We start from the raw sequence: 19,550 nt of genomic DNA on the forward strand, positions 1-19,550 counted from the left end.
CAGCCTCTAGCATGAATCAGTTCATAGGTCCTAGGAAGTATTCAACAAATACTCACAGAACAGAATTGATTACTTCCTTTAAATGAACCAAAGCTTCAAATAGAAGCACTGCCTTTTGTTTTCAAGGACTGAACACATGAAACTGAATGGAATTTCTCTGGCCTGAGAACAAAAGTAAAAAACATATTGAAACACAGCTCCTCCCAACACATTCAGCCATCACACACTTAGACACTTCAAAGAATAGAGATTTTTATGGCCTGGGAAGAGCGAGTTAAGTACTAGCAAATTCTCAGACTAACAATAGTGCCGAAGAAGCTGCCTACTAGATGGTAACTTTGTTAAAAAAAAAAAAAAAAAAAAAAAGCTAATGACCATGGAGAGGGCTGGTTCCTAACCAGGAGCTGCATCAAAAGCCAGACTCTCAGGTGCATGAAGAAGTCTCAGGTACCTGGGAGGGAAGGGAGTGCGACGCAATCAGGAAATGGAGTAGTGTCAAGTATCAAGGCAAAACTGCCTACAACAAACTCTTTTTCTTTCTCCCCAAATGTGGCTATGTATGCAAAACCTGGGCTCTGTTAACAGTTGAAGCCAATTGGAGAAGTGAAGAATGTAAAATTATGTTGAGGGGGAATCTTGCATGCGGTTTGTGCAGGGTGTGTAGCTATAATCACTACTGAAAGAAAATTAGCTGCCCTAGTCAGATCCTGGATACCTCTAATAGCTTTGGTTTAAGGAAGTAAGGCCAGATGACTGGGCTTTTTTTTCTTATTATTTTTCAGAAAACACACAAAGTTGGCAAGAGAAAGGACATCTGAAATTCATGAAAATGATTGCAGCACTGGCCTTGCATGTAGACCCCTGGCAATCAGCAACTCTGCAAACACTGCCACTTTCCCATCACTATGTTTTCTAAGTTGTGTATGGGACTCTTCAGTAATGGGGGCTGCAAAGAGGGTTTGGGGACAGACAGTGAGTCACTTGCTGGCTTTGCTACAGCATCCAGAGATGATCTGAAACAAAGTCCAGGCTGCTGCTGCTGCTAAGTGAAAGGAAAGACAGCCTTTGGGGTCAACAGGCCCCTTATCATACACTGCTAAATAAGCATGTTTCATACAAACAACAGGCTTCATTTTAAACAGGACTTACCTCCGCTGCACAGACTCCATATACTTCTTAAGAATCAAACTTAAACTGGAAGATAAAGTCTGAGGTTTGAGATTGGCAGTGTTGTGTATGCTGTTTCACTGGTGTGAAATACTGATAATAAATCCAAAGAAAAACAAGTATATTTAGTCCAAGAATACCTTCATCTCCCTTCTACAAACAAAACATGATTAAAATCCCATACAAAGAGGTGAGCCTGCCTGTAGATGGGAAGGCTGGTAAATACATTAACGCCACCTTAAAATCTGAGTCTTATCATGCCTTGGCAATTATACCAGACAGTATAGAATGAGGAACTAAAAGCCAATTATGGGCCCCTGGGCCATAGATTTCATAAAAAATTAATGCCGAGTGAAATAGAAAGCATCTGAACTACAGCTGGCAAACATGTGCAGGGCTTTGATTGCCAAGGCCCAGCAACAAAGAGCATTTTTGGTTATTGTTTGTTCGACTGGGACTTTCTTCTGTCATATTTCCTGCCTTTGCTGAAAGGCATTTTGAGACCAGAGAAGAAGTGGTGGGAAATGAGGGTTGAAATAAAGATGGTAGTTGGCTGTTGTATTTAGAATAAATGGGCAGATCTAACCCGCTATGGGTAACCACCCTGGTCCAGAGAACTTGAGTAAGGGTCCACAGGGCAGAGCCACTGGGAGGCACTCGTGAGGTAGAAGAACCAAGGGGTGAGGTGTCCAGGAGGGATGTTCAATGTTGCTCTTCTCTTCACCCAGAAGTTTAGGGACTGACTGTAAGTCTTTTGTGGGAAAGGACCTCTCTCTTTCTCCCCACTGAATTCCTTGCAGCACCTAACAGAGTCCCTGACCCATATGAGGGTCCAATAAAAACTATTCTGTTGACCGACCAGGGTGGTAGAGTCACCCCACCTGCAGGGGTGGTCTCCAATAGGTACCAGCTAGCTGCCACATTCTAATGTCCCCATCCACTGAACCAGAAGACCTGGGCCTAGGTCACTGCTCAGAGGGTGTGGAGAAATCCAATCATGTCTTCCCGGAGCACCATGGGCCCAGCTCTAAGAGAGATCTTGGAATGTGTAGATTTGAAGGGAAATTTTGAGTAAGAGAAAGATAGGAGGTTGGTGAAGGTGTACTTTAGCCAAGACAATGGACTTGGTTTTAAAAATGTCAGTTTGAGTCTGAAACCTGTAATGTACCAGCTATGTGATGATGAGCAAGCCCCTTGGCCTCTCCAAGCCTCAGTTCCCGTGTATGAATAAAGCATTTTAGGGAGCATAAATCATTCTTTACACTTGCAGTTACTTAGTGCTCCCTTTTATGTGGCTCTCAGCCTCAGAAGCCAAAGTTTAAGTGAGTGGCTGACTGTTTAAGATAAAGGTGAAATAAAAAACAGTGGTGCATATATAATTTACTAAAAATCTTTACTTCCTTTTTTTGATCAGCAACCATATTGCTTTCACTGACATAAGAGATTCCACTGACTTTAATTCATTAATTAACTTGTATTTTTGTACATATATTATATGCCAGATTAGGTCCATAAGGAACATATTTGTTATAGGAGCAAAACACAGAATATTTTGAAGTCTATTAAATCATGGAAACAGACTTGTTGACAAAATTCCAAAATACTAGCTTTTAATATAGTTTCCCCTTCTTGACTGCAGACCTTAAAGATAGATATAATTTCTTATTCATCACAAAGTCTGCCAATAGTAGATAGATAAATATTACCATATTAATTATACTACCGTATATTATAGCATATTCAATATTAGTGCATTATTCAATATCATAAACAGTAGGTTAGATAAATATTTATTAGATTAATGTGTCTCTGTTATCTATTGCTGTGTAACACACTGTCCCAAATCTTAGTGGATTAAAATAACAGCCACTTCGTTTATTGCTCACAATTTTATGATTTTGGCAGGGCTCAGCAGGGCAGTTTCTCTCTGCTCCATGCACCATCAACTGCAGCTCCTTGACTGGGGCCAGAGGATCCACTTGCCAGGTGGCACACTCGCGTCCTCACTCATGCTGCAGGTTGGCAGAGATGGCTGACGCCTGGGCTCTGGTAGGATTATGAGGCAGCTGGACTCCTCACCCTCCCTGTACATTCTCATGTCCTCACCGCTCCATGTGGCCTCTCAGTATGGTTTCTCCATGTTAGCTGGACTCCAGGAGTGTAGCTGGGCTTCTTAATGTTAGTTGAGGGTTCTAAAAGCATGAAAAGGCAGCTGTTAGAACATCATATAGCTTAGGTGGAGAACTGGCATAGGGCCACTTCCACTGCACTCTGTTGGTTGAAGCCAGATTCACTGTGGAAGGGGACTACACATGGGTGGGAATACCGGGAGGCACGGATGGTTGATCCATCCTTGGAAACTAGCTAATCCCAAATGAATAAATGAACACAATCATTAAAGAACTCTTCAGATTTGAGGGAGAATGTTTAAGAAAGTACTACATAAAGCCATACCTAGCTATAATATGTATGTGTACATATATATAGCATATACATATAGCATATATATAGCATATATATTTAATGGCAACCCAGGAGGTTACATACAAGGTGAAAATATAGTAGAGAAATGACATAGGCCATGTCCAATTCCATAAAACATAATACCACATCATATCACACAGTTAAGCTTATAAAACATTATTGATTCTGTTTCCCAGAACAAATGTCTTCATGGGCTTTATGATCATGAAATCAGATGGAACAATCAGAAGGAATTTGAATCATCAGTGACAATGGACTATATTAAATCATGGCTGTTAGAAGACTTCTTTATGGCTTTTTGAAGACTTCTAGATCATTATCACTCACAGAAGCCAGCAGGAGATTCTTGGACCACTAAAAGCAGCCCCTAATAAAATTTCTTATATTCTGTGCTGTCTTTTTCAGAACATAGGCATAAGGAATTCTTCTGAGTAAGCTACACTGTCGATATTTATTAATACACACACACACACACACACACACTTGTATATACAACTTTTGTTTAAGTTAAAACTGCATTGTGGGAAATATTTTCAGTGAATCATGGTACATGTCCATATGATAGAGTTAGTATTTCTGATGCTATTTTAACCATTTATAGTTATCATTGTGAGAGGAGAAATGCACTAATAAGAAACACTTTCACAGGAAGGGCTCTGGCACAGTTATCTGAAACTTCACTGCAGAAATTGCTGAGGGAGCATCAAAGAAAGGAGAACTTGCCCCTTTCTTTGGCTGTTGTAGCACCCACACATGTGATTATGCAATGGCCTTTGGCTTGCCTTAGAAATTCATAGATCATTATCCAGAAGTTCTGCTGTTAGGAAGACTCTGGCTGACATGATGTCCCTTCCATTTCTGGCCTGGTGTTAGTGCTTCACCTCATCGGCAAGAAGGTGCAGTTGTGCGACTACAACAGAGGGCAGCAGCACTCTTGGGCAAGGGTCTGCCATAGACAAGGGCACCCTGCTGGCCCATATCCACAGATCTCATTAGAAGAGTTTGGTGAGATGCCCATGGGTCTGCCCAGGAAGCCTACCTGGATGTGGGCTTGCAGAAACAACTGGCAACCATGTGGAAGCTGGTCCATTCACTTGGCATGTACCAAATAAAATCATTATCTGACCGACTCCCCAGACACCTTTCTTATACAGCTTAAAAACAGGAGGCTTTTCACTTGCTTCAGTTAGAAATAGACCCTCACATATACATATCCTACATATACAACCACAACCAGCCAATTATAAATCTTAGCCCTTGACAAGTATGAATTGCACATGAAACTCTTGAAGAGCTTCTAGACTGAAAATACTGTAATAAATGCTGAGGATGACCTCTTGAAATTATCCAAAATTATTAGCAACTTAAATATTCACTTCCCTGATATGAGGATGATAATGGGAAAATACAGATAATAACTATTATAAAAAGTTAAAATATTCATCATAGATGAGTGAAGGTTGTCCAGTGCACACATACCATTACTGGTAATATTTGTTTAGAGCTAACTTCTTGCCAGGGACTGCACAAACCTTTTTATAGATATTCTCTTCTTTGATCTTCATAATCTTGTGATGTATACATTATTATGATCACCATTTTACAGGTGAGGTTAAGTAATGGGCCCAAGGTTACATAAATAGTAGATTCTAACTCCAGTTGCCCTATTACCCTTGGGAACACTCCAAAGCTCCTACAGTACTTGTACACACACACACACATGCAAACACATGTGAAGACACATCTAGTCAGCATTCTGATAGTTTTACTGAAGCAAGCATTGTTTGTCTAGCATCCCCATTATCTGGTGTTGGTTGTGGTTTTCAATTGCCACCACTCTTTAAATTAATAGCTTTGTAATAAATTTGTGGAATTACTATTAGGTTTCACTTTCATTGATTATTTTGCTCATACACATTGCTGAGTTATTTTAATTACTAATTTTTTTCATAATGTTTTGTTATTGAATTTTTCCTCTGGCAAAGTGAGATAGATACCTGGGATGGGTGGATGTGGGGTCTCTTGCTTCACTTAAGGAAAAGTATCAAATTAAACCATGCACACGTCTGTGTGATATACAGTGAGGCTGGCATGACTGATGTCTCTCCCTGCTGTGGATGTCTTTAACATATTTTATTAAATTGTATTGTTTTATGAAATTTTCATTTTTATGAAATTTCTTTCCTTTAAACTTGAAAAATCTTTTTTTTTTTTTTTTTTTTTTTGAGACGGAGTCTTGCTCTGTCGCCCAGGCTGGAGTGCAGTGGCGCCATCTCCACTCACTGCAAGCTCTGCCTCCCGCGTTCACGCTATTCTCCTACCTCAGCCTCTCGAATAGCTGGGACTACAGGTGCCCGTCACTATGCCTGGCTACTTTTTTTGTATTTTTAGTAGAGACGGGGTTTCACTGTGTTAACCAGGATGGTCTCAATTTCCTGACCTCATGATCCGCCCATCTCAGCCTCCCAAAGTGCTGGGATTACAGGAATGAGCCAGCCTCCCAAAGTGCTGGGATTACAGGCATGAGCTACCGCGCCCGGCCGAAAAATCTTTATCTGTAACAGATCTAGTTCTAGTTGACCCTTCGTCATGTTTTATAGAGTCTTTTCAAGTTTAAAATCATCTTGGAGTCTCCTTGGACTCCATCAGGACTCTGGAAGAGTTAGCAAGCCAGTGGAGAAAGTTTTCTGAAGCTAAACCCTCAGTGCTGCCTCAGTCCTTCCCTTCCACCTGCATACTCACTCATATGCACGGCACACTTGCTCACACAGATGTGCACACACTCACAAACAGACACACGCTCACATAGGCAATGCATACACACAGAGGCATACATACTCAGAAATACCCATACACGCAGATACTCAGACACACTCAGTTGCTCACACAGATGTGTGCAGAGTCACATGCAGACAGACATATACACTCACAAATATCTAACCAGACACACACAGACACACGTACTCACAGAGTTGTTTAATGGAAACAGAGTTTCAGTTTTGCAAGACAGAAACATTCTAGAGATTAGTCATACAATACCATGAATAGCCTTAACACTATCGAATTGTATACTGAAAAATGGTTAAGATTATAAGTGTTATGTGTATTTTACCACAATTTAAAAGACAAAGATATTCACTCTAAGTAAGTGGGTGCATTAGTTAAATCTTTCTTTCCTAAGGCGACAACAGCTTTCTTCCATTTGCCTGCCATGAGGTGAGGCAGCCCCCAGCAATCCACCACTGCTCCCCGTGAAGGTAGATTACAGGGGATTGTAGATCCCTGGCAAAAGTGGGCTTTGCCCAGGGAAGCCAAAGCAGAGAGAAAACTCCTGCCATCTGGAGCTATCCCTGCTGTGGATTTACATGTCTCCTGAAAGAAGAGGGAGAAGAGGCTGTCGGAGGCATGGTCCTCTCTTAGATCCCATGCCCTATTGTGGTGGCAACTGCGATTATGCTTTATATTTTCCTTTTAAAATGTCATTGTCAGACTTCGTGAAAATTCTCATAAGGCTTTGAAAAATATGTGAATGGATACAGAGGGCCCCTTGCCTTCTCCTACTGCTCACTACTGTGGCTAGAACATGACTACAAACTGCCCACCCAGCCTCCCTTTCATCCTCTCCCCCAGGACACCGCCATCTGGAGTGGAAAGTTTTCTCCAGCTCCTACAGGATCAAGGGCAGTGGAGGAGAAAGACTCTCCCAAGAGATGAACTTGGGTCATTCATGTCAGAGGGTCTGGCATCTTTGTACAAGGCCAGTTGTTATTTATATCTACTCACCTCTCTCTGGAATTACATCTATAACCAACAAAATCCAGGTCTTGTTCAGCTGGAAAAAACCAGCAGTGTCCAGACATGACTGGGTTTTTTGTTTGTTTGTTTGAGATGTGAAGTTTTGCATGTAAATCAAATAGAGTTTGCCAGAAAATTCATTGCCTGAGCAAATACGGTCTGCTCCTTGGGTATTGCCAGGATGGTTTGTCTGGAGAGACTGCGGAGAAAAGTGTCAATACCATAGAAATGAAAACTCAAAATTAAAGGATCAAGGTGAGGGGATCCAGAATCCCTCCTCCTATGTATTTTCTGTTTATTCACAACTCCCAAAGTTTGCTACATATTTCTGACAGACGCCGGGATCCCAAAGTGATGTGTTTAGGCATTCTTACCCTGCTTCTTGGGGAGGCAACGGGGTGACCCCTTCAGCTGCAGAAGAGTGAGAAGGTATGCTCAGGCCCGTGCAGCCAGAGGGAGTGCCAGTCTCCTTGGAGGTCTCATACTGAGCTGGTCAGGCCAAGAAAGTAGGTGCAGAACTGGATTAGCCTTGTGATGTTCCCACTGGAGTCTCCTCATGCTCCAGGCCTATTGACATCGCATGTGAGGGACTGACCATGCCATGACGAAAGAGCAGTGTGTTGTGGCAGTCCTGGAACTGTTTGCCCGGAGAGGCTTTCCTCACCCTTTCCCTGTATGGGTGCAGGAAAGAGTTAACATAGCAAACTTGAAACTGGCTTAGAAAGCCGTACTTGCAAGCGTGGCTTTGTCTGGCATCTGGGAACTTGGACTTCAGGAGTCTTCCCGCTGTTCCCTGACTGACAAGTGGGGCTGGCTAGGCCTAAAATGTATAAAAAGTGTAGCTCACGCTGAACACCTGCTTCCTTCAGGGAGTCTGGAAAATGGGGATGAGCTAGGCAGAGGGTAACTATGTGACCAGCCCCCCATAAACACCCTGAGCCTCTGGTGAGCATCCCTGGCAGATGACATTACATGAGTGTTGTCACAACTCATTGCCAGGGTTGGTAGGCACAGCCCCTGTGCCTTGATTAGGAGAGGACCTTTGGAAGCTTCTGCCTGGTTTCCTCTGGACTTTGCCCAAGTGCCTTTTCTCTGCTGATTTGGATTTGTATCTTTTTGTCATGATTTATCGTGTAGTACATATAATATATGTACATTTGTATCTGGTCGTGGCCATGTGGGTGGCCGAGTCTGGTGAGTCCTCCTAGTGAATCACAGAACCTGGGAATAGCCTTGGGGCCCCCAACACAGAAATGGTGGGGCTAAATTTGCAGGCAGTGTTTTCCAGAGTGCTTTGTCAACTGATTCTAGTGGAGTTCAGCAAAATGGCAGACAAGGGAGGGAGAGGGAGCGGGAAGAAAGGGGCAAGCTAGGATGTTTCTTTCCTCCCTCTTGACCCCATACAGTGTTTCTTGTAATGACTGCATCTAAAGCTCCTACCAGACAAGATCACACAGTTCCAGTGCCTGACCTACCCTCAGCCCTCCCGCTATGATGACACCAACTCCTCTCTGCTCTTGCTAATTGTGGAGTTGACTCACCTTCTCCTGTTTGGTTTCTTGTCTCTTCTCTCACCTGTGTAACCAATCCTCTACTTTAAATTCCTTCTTTTAGAAAGACCTAGAGTGGTTTTCGTTTTCCTGGATGAACCTCATCTGTCACATTCCTTAAATATTTACGTCGGTCTACCTCCATGCCAGGCAAGGGGCATTCAGAAATAGAAGACATCATCCCATCCTGAAGGACCTCAGAGACTATGCACTTGTGGAAGTTGCATCCCTAGCACAGTTCAAGATTCATTGTGTAACCGGAATCCTTTGTTCTGATGTCTCAGTCATACAACCACGAGGAAATGCCCTGTAAAATGAATGTGGCTTCAGCCACATTCTAGGGCTTGGTGCCTTGGACACATTTTTTATCGACTTTGTTAAGCACAAGGGAAGCCACTGCGTTTATGATGCTTATGAAGTTAGTGGTTTGGGGGAGTCAGAAAGCCAACCACTGTGTGTGTATGTTCACACAGCCAATTATTAGTCTAAGGCCAAAACTGACACCGTGGAGGTGGTTGTGAGGGTGACAATCCTGTTCTGAATGCACAACTCAACCCCAAGTCCCGGGGGCACCTGGCATCTGCACAACCTCATCTGAAGGGTACCAGGGTGGATGATCATCCTCCAACCCCACATGGGTGAGGGTATCTTGGAATCCTGGACACTCAGATTTGATGTTTGCCAGGAGAACTACCAGAATATGATAGTTAGGGATTGGGGGGCTGGTTAATAATGTACTGAGGAGACCTGAAATTGTATGAATGCTGAGGGGAAGCAGCGCTAGACATCTTTAGGGCCTTTCTGTAGCACTCAGCAAGGAATGTGGCAAAGATGGACTTTGGATAGTTAAGTGGTCAGCAGCCTCTCTCCAGGGAACTCTGGCTGGAGTCCCTACCTTTTTGTAGTCTAGTGCGGGTACAGCCAAGGAAACAGAACATGATCATGCAGTGTGAGGAGCATTACAACAAGGTAAACTCCTCACAAGACATCTGGGGAGTCAGTGGAGGGAGGCCAGGCAGGGAAGAAAGATGGCAGAGGAAGATGGTAGGGAAGAAAGATGGAAGCCAAATGGCAGAAGCTTAGTGATGAAGAGGAAGAGAGGAGAAACAACAGTGGAAGGTGGGGAGGGGAGACTGGTGTTGGGGGAAGGTTTTTTAAAATACTAGAAACCTTAAATTGTATGAATGCTGAGGGAAAGAGCAGTGCTAGAGGCAGGGTCTAGCTTGTATAGGGCCTTGTCAGTTTAAGCATGCAATTTATCCAATAAGCAAAGAGAAGTAGCCATATAAGGGCTTTGAGCAAATAATTTGATTTCGGATTTGAGCCCCGAAATATTCATTCTGATTGCACTGTAGAGAATTGGCTGGAAAGGGGTTCATGGGTAGATTCAAGGGTTATTTAAGAGGTAGGATAGAAAATATTTGCTCAGGGATCGAATTTGATGTTTGAGGAAGAGAAACAAGGAAGCCTCAAGAATGATGCCCACATGTCTGGCATACCACCTTCGTGTAAGGTGATGGTATTCACTGAGGTAGGGAACTCCTGAGATGCACCAGGTTTTCAGGGAAACTGATACATCTCATGTTAGACATGAGGAGCGTGTGTTGTCACTGGAATGTGACAAGCGAGGATAGCCAGTAGCCACTTAGATAAGGGAATCTGCAGTTCTGGAAAAGATCCTGACTAAAGACCCAGATTTGGGAGGTGTCGGGATATAGATGGAACTTTAAAACAATGGGAGTTACTGAGACAATCAAGGAATATTGTGCTGTGCTGGAGGAAACCGCAGTGTTCAATGTCAAGGAGGCCTAGGAAGAATGTCTTCAAAGAGAGAGTTCAGCGCTTCCAAAAGGTCAGGTAAATAAGAACTGAATCCTGTCTTTTGGCCTGAGCACAGGCCTCGGAGACCTCCAGGTTCAGTAGAATGATGAGGTGGAAGCCAGATGGCAGAAACTTAGTGATGAAGGGGAGGAGAGGAGGAGTAACAGCAGGAGGGGGGACATAGGTTGGGGGAGGTTTTTAAATAAATATTGAAGAGACCTGAAATTGCATGAATGCTGAGAAGACACAGTGTTAGCAAGCAGGAGCTTGAAGCTACAAGAGGAAGAGTGAATAAGAGACACAACAAAGCCCTGGAGAACAAGGCAATGTAGAAGCCTGGTTTGGAGATGCAGGGGGGAGGAGGGACCTTTCCAACTTTAGTAACAGGAAGAAAGAGGAAAAGATAGATAAGGTTGCAGGTGAGTTCATAGATCTGGTAGCAGAAAATTGAGAGCATTTCTAACCAATGGCATCTTTTTTTTTTTTTTTCTTCTCTATAACATCAGGAGATTGAGTGGCAGGGTCAGAATTTTGAAGACAGTAAAGAGGGTTAGAAATAGCCATGTTTGACTGGGTGCAGCGGCTCATGCCTGTAATCCCAGCACTTTGGGAAGCCAAGGAGGGTGGATCACCTGAGGTCAGAAGTTCAAGACCAGTCTGGCCAACACGGTAAAGCCCCATCTCTACTAAAAATACAAAAATTAGCCTGGCATGGTGCTGTGCACCTGCGGTTCCAGCTACTTGGGAGGCTGAGGCAGGAGAATCACTTGAACCCGGGAGGTGGAGGTTGCACTCCAGCCTTTGCAACAGAGCAAGACTCCATCTGAAAGACGAAAGAAAGGAAGAAAGGAAGGAAGAAAGAAAGAAAGGAAGAAGGAAGGAAGGAAGGAAAGAGAGAAAGAAAGAAAGAAAGAGAAAGAAAGAAAAAGAAAGAAAGAAAGAAAGAAAGAAAGAAAGAAAGAGAAAAGAAAGGAAGGAAGGAAGGAAGGAAGAAAAGAGAAAGCAAGGGAAGGGAAAGGAAAGCAAAGGAAAGGAAAGGAAAAGGAAAAGGAGAAGGAGAAGGAAAGGGAAGGGAAGGGAAGGGAAAGGGAAAGGGAAAGGGAAAGGGAAAGGGAAGGGAAGGGAAATTTTAGGAGGAACATTTTCTTTTCTTTCTCTCTAATTTTTGAACATACACTAAAATGATTTTCAGAGAAAACAAAGTGTGATTTTCTAATATGCATGGCACTATTAAAGATGTTTACTCATCTTCCTTGGGGCCAGGCATCCCATTCCTGCAGGAAGTCTTGTGGTTAGGCGGTGGCTGTGGCTCTGGGATGATTCAGGAATGGAGACCATGCCTTATTTGCAGAGGAGGGACACGTTGCTCTCACTGGATGCATGGTCACAACTGTCTGGGTGACCTGTCTGTGGGAGGGCAGACCCCTCCTGCCAAGCCACAGTAGCAGCCGACCTGCCAGGTAAAAGCATTCCTTTGTAAAGGAGACCCTCCCAGACCCTCTGACCGAAAGGAATGGGTGGGAACTTCCTGGCACTGCAGGGTCCCTTGCCTGGTACTCCCAGTAACGGGGGGGGGGGGGGTTGGGGGGGCAGAACTAGGGGTGGGGATGGGGAGGAGAAGCAGGAATGAGAAATTGGGAATCAGAGGGGTAAGTGGGAGAGAAGGAGGCACCTGCCGGGATAACAGGCCAGGATGAAGTAAATAGAAAATCCTCAGAGCTCCCTTGCTGGGCTCCAGCTGTGGAGAAGGGGGAGGAGAAAACCCTGTGGGACAGGGGAGGAGGGTGAGGGTTCCTCTTAGGAAGCTATTTAAGAGCCAACTGTCTAGTCTTTCCGGAGTCCGTTTGAGGAAGTCCCCGAGGCGCACAGAGCAAGCCCACGCGAGGGCACCTCTGGAGGGGAGTGCCGGCAGGTAAGCTGCCGTCCCTGCACCCTAAGAGCCAGGGGCCCGCTGCGTCCGCCTCCTGCACCTCGGTTTCCTGGGTGAACCCGCAAGCGGCTTGCTCTGGGCCCTGTGGCGCCGGTCACAGGCAGTCCCACTTGCCCGATCCTCGCTTCCCGCCCCCAACTCCGCACCTGCCCAGCCCAGCTTCTGAGCGGGACTCTCTCAGGCTCTCCACGCAGCTCTCCTGAAGCCGTTGCTTGCTTGGAAGGCCACCAAATGGGGATGGGGGAGTTGGGGGTGCCTCCCCGAGGGACAAGCCCCCTTTCCTCAGGGGAGCAGATTATGGAGCTGGAACACAAAAGGTGAGGGGAGTGGGACTAAGTGAGAACAGCCCTCCCGGCTTGGCTCCCTACTCCTGCGCATCTCCTTCCTCCATCCCAATTTGGAGCTTAACTTCAGCCACTTCTCCTCCTTAGACACGCCCAGAAGCGAGGGCTCCTGCCCGCCGCACTCACCCAGCCAGGCGTGCACCTGGGGCAACCCACTTCTTCCCCTTAGCAGTGTGTCTTCCAACACCGTTCTGCACCCCTAGCGATGCCACAGCCTACCTTTGGTATTTCCCACCAGAGGATGGCTCTCTCCAGCCTTCTCCCTATCATTAACCCTTTTTCTGTCTTCTCCCTCCCTTCCCCCCTCAGCTCACCAATGACTGTCAATATGTTTATCTATACTTATGGGTACCTATTCACACCTCATGCAAACACTCCTGTCTCCTTCTCAGACCAAACGCCTTAGGCGTGGTTGTCTTTTCTCTAGCATGTTGTTAGTGTTCCACATGTCTCTGGAACCATCTCTCTACTCTGGTGGCCTCTACAATGGGGACTCTTCATCTCTTGGGGGTGTGCCTGGTTTTTGAAAATAGCCAAGTCGCCAGGAGTCATGACTGGGTAATCCAGGGGATCAAGGGGGAACCTTCATTGGGCCCAGAAACAAAGTCCCCCTTCATTTGGTTAGTTGGTCAACAAGTACTTACTGGTCACTGACCTTCAGGTGTGTGTTGTTTAAACTGGCTCAGTGCCTGCACAAGCTCCAAAGGAAGGGGAAGCAGGCTTGGAGCATGGGAAATGTTGGCAAGCCTATTGATAGCCCTGTTTAAAACTGCATGCCCAACCTCTCCACCTCCTTATCCTCCTCCACGTGGTTCTGTTTCCAAAGCAGTTCCTACCTCCTCAGACCCCTAACTGGGTTTACTTATGGCTCTTCTCGGGCTCCACTCTAACCCTACCAGACTATAATCTGTCAGAGCAAAAATTCTGTTTTGTTCTCTGATGTATGCCATGTACCTAGATCACAGCCTGGCATGTTGTAGGCCCTCAATAAATATTGGTTGAATTAAATTGCAAATGTGAATGCTTTAGAAGACAACATTTATCTGGACATGGTTGTGTGAGTTTATTCTTAAAAGTGACTTATAATCTCATAAATCTCTATGAAATGAACATAGATACAGCACATGCATATGGCAGGAAAGATTTCTTGCGAAGACGCTGCTGTAGGATTATGGAAGGTGAGGGAATCCGGGTCTCCACAAATCTTTTAATTTTTATATTTATGTAAATAAACCCCTTTTCTTCTGCTTTCCATATGTTTTGGCACACACAAAATCTCTCCAGGATCCTTGGGGAACTGTACTCCGTCATTAGACTAATCCTTGCTGCCACTTCTCAGTTTTTATTTATGCAAACCACAAAATGTGTTGCTCAAGTGCTATCACACAGACATGTCTGTTGCTCTATTTTGGAATCCTTGTCTCAAATGTTACTCACTTTCCATGCCTTTTCTGTTTTTTTTTTTTTTTTTTTTTTTTTCCGAAGGACCTTGTAAAGTTAAGAATGTCAGAAACCTCCAGAATTGCCTTTGGAGGCAGGAGAGCGGTTCCACCCAATAACTCTAATGCAGCGGAAGATGACCTGCCCACACTGGAGCTTCAGGGCGTGGTGCCCCGGGGCGTCAACCTGCAAGGTATGAGCATATGCCCCCTCCCCACCACTCTGGGTCCAGGCACAGCTGGGCCCTGGCCCCTCTTCCCTGCAGGTAAACATCCTCTGTCTACACTGGGGTTCCCACAAAAGGAAGGCCCCTGTCAATCTCTGGTTTTATAAAGGAAGGAGGCAAAAGCTTTCTTTTAAGTGGTGAAAGCACCAGAGACCCAGAGCCTTGTCCCAGGTCTGCCACTTACTGACCTTGTAACCTCAGGGAAGTTGCTTTGTCTTTCTGCCACTCAACTATTTCCTGTACAAAACCAGAGTGCTGGATTAGCTAGGGCCTCTTCCAGCCCTACTGCTCAACGCTGTAGAGAATTTTTCTCTAGCTGGAATATTCCACTTCCAAAATATTGTGGCTGTTTTGATTGTCTGGCTTGCACCTCCTTCCTTCTCCCTCCTCCCTTTTCCATCCATTGCTGTGAATTTCAGAGCCGGGGAGAAGTGCCAGACTCTGACAGTAATAGAGATAGAAGCCCTCTATTTCTCTCCAGAGCAGCCTGGTGAGCTGGCAAGGCAAGCTGCTTCCCCAGCCTCTTGCCTCTGCCTGATCCCTAGAAACCTGCTCCGGGTACAGCAGCCAGCAGTTGACCTCCTCTCAGCCCTGTCAGCGGTGACAAGGCCCAGGTGCCAGCACTGGTTTGGTGATACAGACATCATTCCCCTGGGCCACAACAGGGACATTCAGACTCATGTCCCCGAGTGGCATAGCATTCATGCACCAACATCCAATTTTACTCCTAAGGGTGTTCTGTGCTGGGTTTCACTGGGGATAAAACATCCATTTGCTGGGATAGGTGAGCATGGTCATGCTGGAGCTGTGTGGTTGATTCCCCTCGTTAGAAGGAGACCAATGCCTGAAAGCCCAGACTGATGCATCGCTCCATATAGCAAAGGGAAAGGGGATGTACAGTTTATCCAGCAAGCCAGACACTTGCCCAGGTGTTGTGGACTGGTGTCACTGTGTTACTATCACACTAGATGATTTGATATCAAATAGTGAAATCAGGGAGGTATCCAGTACCATCCAAGTTTGGGAAAAGAGGTTCACAGAACAGAAGGGCATCTTCAGTCAGGTGGTAGAGTTTGAGGGGCTAAGATGAACTTGTAGTTCTGAAGTCTCTCTCCCAGCTGGGTGCCACTCTTTAAAACCCAACCATGACAGCCACAGAAGTGGGTTTAAGAGAACTTGCTAATCAACGAGTCCTCATCCTCATGTTATAGGTTAGGAAATAGAGGCTGAAGGTAAGCAGTTGATATTCACTCCTTGCCCAGTCTATGAGTCTTTTTCTTTAAGAATGCAAATAAAATTGAAAAGCCTACAGACATCAAATTATTACGCAGGTTGCCTTTGTGTATTCCATCTTCTAGCAAAATTCCCCTGTGGCACAAAGGACTCTGGGCCCCTGGAAAGGGGGTGCAGGTACTGGGAGAAGTGGGCAGTAAGAACATGAGGAGTAATGACACAGCTGCCCTTGCCACATGAGGAGTCAGGACACAGCCACGCTTGCCAGGATTGGTGGGGAAAAATGGGGACCTCTACAAAGGCAGTGCAGGGAAGCAGAGAGCAGAGGCAGAGGACCTGGCTTCCTGCTCCACATCTGCCCCTTCTTGCTCATTCTGGGAAAGTCATATAGGTGCCCAAGCCTCAGTTTCTCCATCAGCAAAATGGAAGCAATGCCTGCTTCACAGATTGTAATGAGCATCTAGTGAGCAGTGTCTATGATCATGTCTGACCCACAGCACATGACCAATAAGTGTTCATTGACTGGGAACGTGCAATTTGTCATACCCCAGCGAGGTCAGGAAAACACTCCAGGGAATGCCTGTTCCTATGGGGAATATGTACAACCTGTAGCCCCCATAAATCTGACATCTGAACAAAATGCTGCTAGTAAGACATAAAAACTGTCAGAGAACATGTGCGGGTAGGCCAATGAAGAAAAAAAAATCTGGGGTTACTGCTTTTGTTGATTTCTGGAGGCAGAGGTGGGGAGCAGCATAACTGAACTATTCTGAAAAATTAGTCATTATTTATTTTGCAGTCATATGTGTCCACAACCCAAGTGACATTCTGGAATATCCATTAGAGGCACTGGCAGAAGAGTGTGAATGTCCAGTGACTGCAGAATGAATGAACAAACAGTCAATCACTTGTGAATTGAATGACTCAGATCTAGTGGCATTATAATTTATTATTAATAACGAGCTCCAGATTTCATACATATGCATTCATTTAATATTTTTCACACAGACAAGATAAGTGTTACATGCTCTGGGGATATGGTTTCTGAAGGCCAGAATCATGACAGCAAGTCCCAGACGAGGACAGGAAAAAACCTGTCCACACACACATATACCAGCACACAAACCATCGGAACAAGGAGGTCTATCTCCTGGTTACCCTTTGCATTTCATATTTATGTTTAATTGTTCTAAAAACAGGTTTTCTGGCACTATATATCAAGTTTTCTCCCTAAGGGACGAAATTTGCTAAGCGACTAAACCTTGGAAAGCATAGTCATTCATTTTTAAAATGCCATCTTCATGCAGTTCACCCAGTGGCCACTAGTGGCCTCTAAGAAGCCTTGTATCCGTGGTCACCAATCTGCGGATGATGACTTTGGCTCCGGAAACACTAGCCCCAAGTGAAACTCTTGTCTCCATTTTTTTCAGTGGCCACTCTTCCCGTTAGCAAGCTGCTCTTGTAATATTGACTGAGAAATGCAGAGAGGCAAGAAGAGGAAGCGGGGGGAAATGGCTGGTTTTTCATTTCTAATAGTTCTGTAGCAGTGAGTCCTGCCCATCACTGTGTGTGATATATACAATGTTATAAGGTATACTGAGTGTATATAGTACCCTTAAGTCATAGCTTTGGTAACATTTGGTTAAGAATTATTTTGGTAAAGTCTATATTTTAAAATGTATAAACTCAGGTAAGTTTCCTCTCATGCACACCATGATATTCAAGAAAAAAATGAAATATTTGAGGTGGGCACTGAAATCCCAGTGGTGGGACCAGCCAGTCAGTGGTAGCATTTGACATCCTTGCATGATTTTAGGCATCCTTAATGTCACCCTTTGAATTCAGTTGTAGCCAGGAAAGGTACTGAGACGATCTCCTCAGATTTGGATTTGTATCAGTTTCTAACAGACCACTCTGCAGGCTTAGTTGGTGTTTCTGAAAAATCTCTCCACTGCCTTCCTGGTCTGAAAGGTTATGTGTAGCCGGAAATGTAACATTCCAGAAGAAACCTTATGTTGTTGGTCTGGTTTGGCTTTATATTGTTAACAATAGGTGACCATTTGTAGCAGCAATTGGAACCATTTGACAGTTCTAATGTATTGAATTAAAACTCGACAGCAAGCCTGGCTCTATGAAAAAATTAAATGTAGGTGGGTTCTAGTAGTTTTTCAGGCTAATGGGGTCTTATACCTTCCTGAGACTCTCCTCCATCCCACCACTCCTTGTCAGAATTAAATCAACCAATTAATGATAAGCCTCCTCTTTGTGCAGAGTAAACCTCTCTAGATTGAAGGTCACTGAGACACTTAGAGGCATTCAATGTATGACTGAGAAATGTCCAGCAGCAGTTCCTCCTTTCATTGAGTTCCTGGAAAAATATACACTTGTTTTCACATATGTGTCAGGATCTGCTCCAGGTTCTCCCTGAGGACATAAAGTTGAGTCAGTCAGTCCCTAGCCTCAAAAAACTGTCAGTGTAGAGACAAAATAAATAAAAGATCATTGCAATTCAGTGTAATAAAGACTGTGACTGTGATTTATGCAAATTTCAGTGAAATAACAGAAATCAATGTCTAGTGGTGTGGTGGAGTGGGGAAGAGGATGAGGAGGGCTTCTTGATGCAAGGATATTGGAGCTGGGACTTAGAGGATGAGTAGGAGTGTTCCTGACAGGCGAGCACATGGAAAAGTGTTTGCAGTAGAGGGAACAGTATGTGCCAAGTGAGGAGTGACTAAAAGATGAAAGAGAAGATATAAGCCTGGGAAAATATGGCAGGTATCACACCATAACAAGGCCTTGGGGATCTAGGTTTCCTCCTGCAGATAATGGGGGACTTGAGAAGGATTCTAATTAGCAGAAATACATCATCAGAATTATGCTTTACAAAGTGGTAAGGAGGGCTGGGCACTGTGGCTCTTGCCTGTAATCCCAGCACTTTGGGAGGCTGAGGTGGGCAGATCACCACTAGGTCAGGAGTTCGAGACCAGCCTGGTCAACATGGTGAAACCCTGTCTCTACTAAAAATACAAAAATTAGCTGGGTGTGGTGGTGGGTGCCTGTAATCCCAGCTACTTGGGAGGCTGAGGCAGGAGAATCACTTGAATCTGGGAGGCGGAGATTGCAGTGAGCCAAGTTTGTGCCATTGCACTCCAGCCTGGGCAACAAGACCAAGACTCCGTTTCAAAAAAAAAAAAGGTATAAGGAGAAAATGAGGAACAGGAGATACATTTGGACGCTGTGGAGATACTCCAGGCTAGAAGAGGAATAGACCAGAGGGATTTTAGCCCCTGCAGGTATGGGGCTCATTTCTCTTGTTCCAGCTTCCTCTGAGCACCTGAGCAATGCTTCAATGTTATAGGGTCCAGGACGTATTAATAGCAACACTTTATAAATTAAGCGACTTAAGAAAATGTTTTTAATCATTCTAATTAAGGACACATTAAAATTCTGGGTACCCAAAAGAAATGTGAGAAAGAGGTCTTTTTCCTGTTTGTTTTTTTGTTAAATAAACAAACAAACCAGTTTCTCTTGGATAGCATTTATGCTTATAGTTTAGTAAT

The 19,550-nt window shown here is 44.6% G+C and overlaps 1 protein-coding gene across 7 annotated transcripts in view; it reads left to right on the forward strand.

Moving 5' to 3' along the window:
• F13A1 (coagulation factor XIII A chain) overlaps nucleotides 1–19,550 on the forward strand; it is a 461,954-nt gene that overhangs the window by 289,098 nt on the left and 153,306 nt on the right. For 3 of the 7 annotated variants that reach the window (XM_065544470.2, XM_065544473.2, XM_065544474.2), the window contains one exon: nucleotides 14,577–14,724. In XM_065544470.2, coding sequence (XP_065400542.1) covers nucleotides 14,595–14,724 — 130 coding nt within the window. In that variant the 5' untranslated portion in view covers nucleotides 14,577–14,594. Of the gene's footprint in view, nucleotides 1–12,164; nucleotides 12,278–12,652; nucleotides 13,065–14,576; nucleotides 14,725–19,550 lie in introns of those variants that run through there. The other 4 variants (XM_015449926.4, XM_065544475.2, XM_015449927.4 and 1 more) reach the window with 3 other exon arrangements.

Source organism: Macaca fascicularis, chromosome 4 (assembly GCF_037993035.2).
Source record: "Macaca fascicularis isolate 582-1 chromosome 4, T2T-MFA8v1.1".
NCBI lineage: Eukaryota > Metazoa > Chordata > Mammalia > Primates > Cercopithecidae > Macaca > Macaca fascicularis.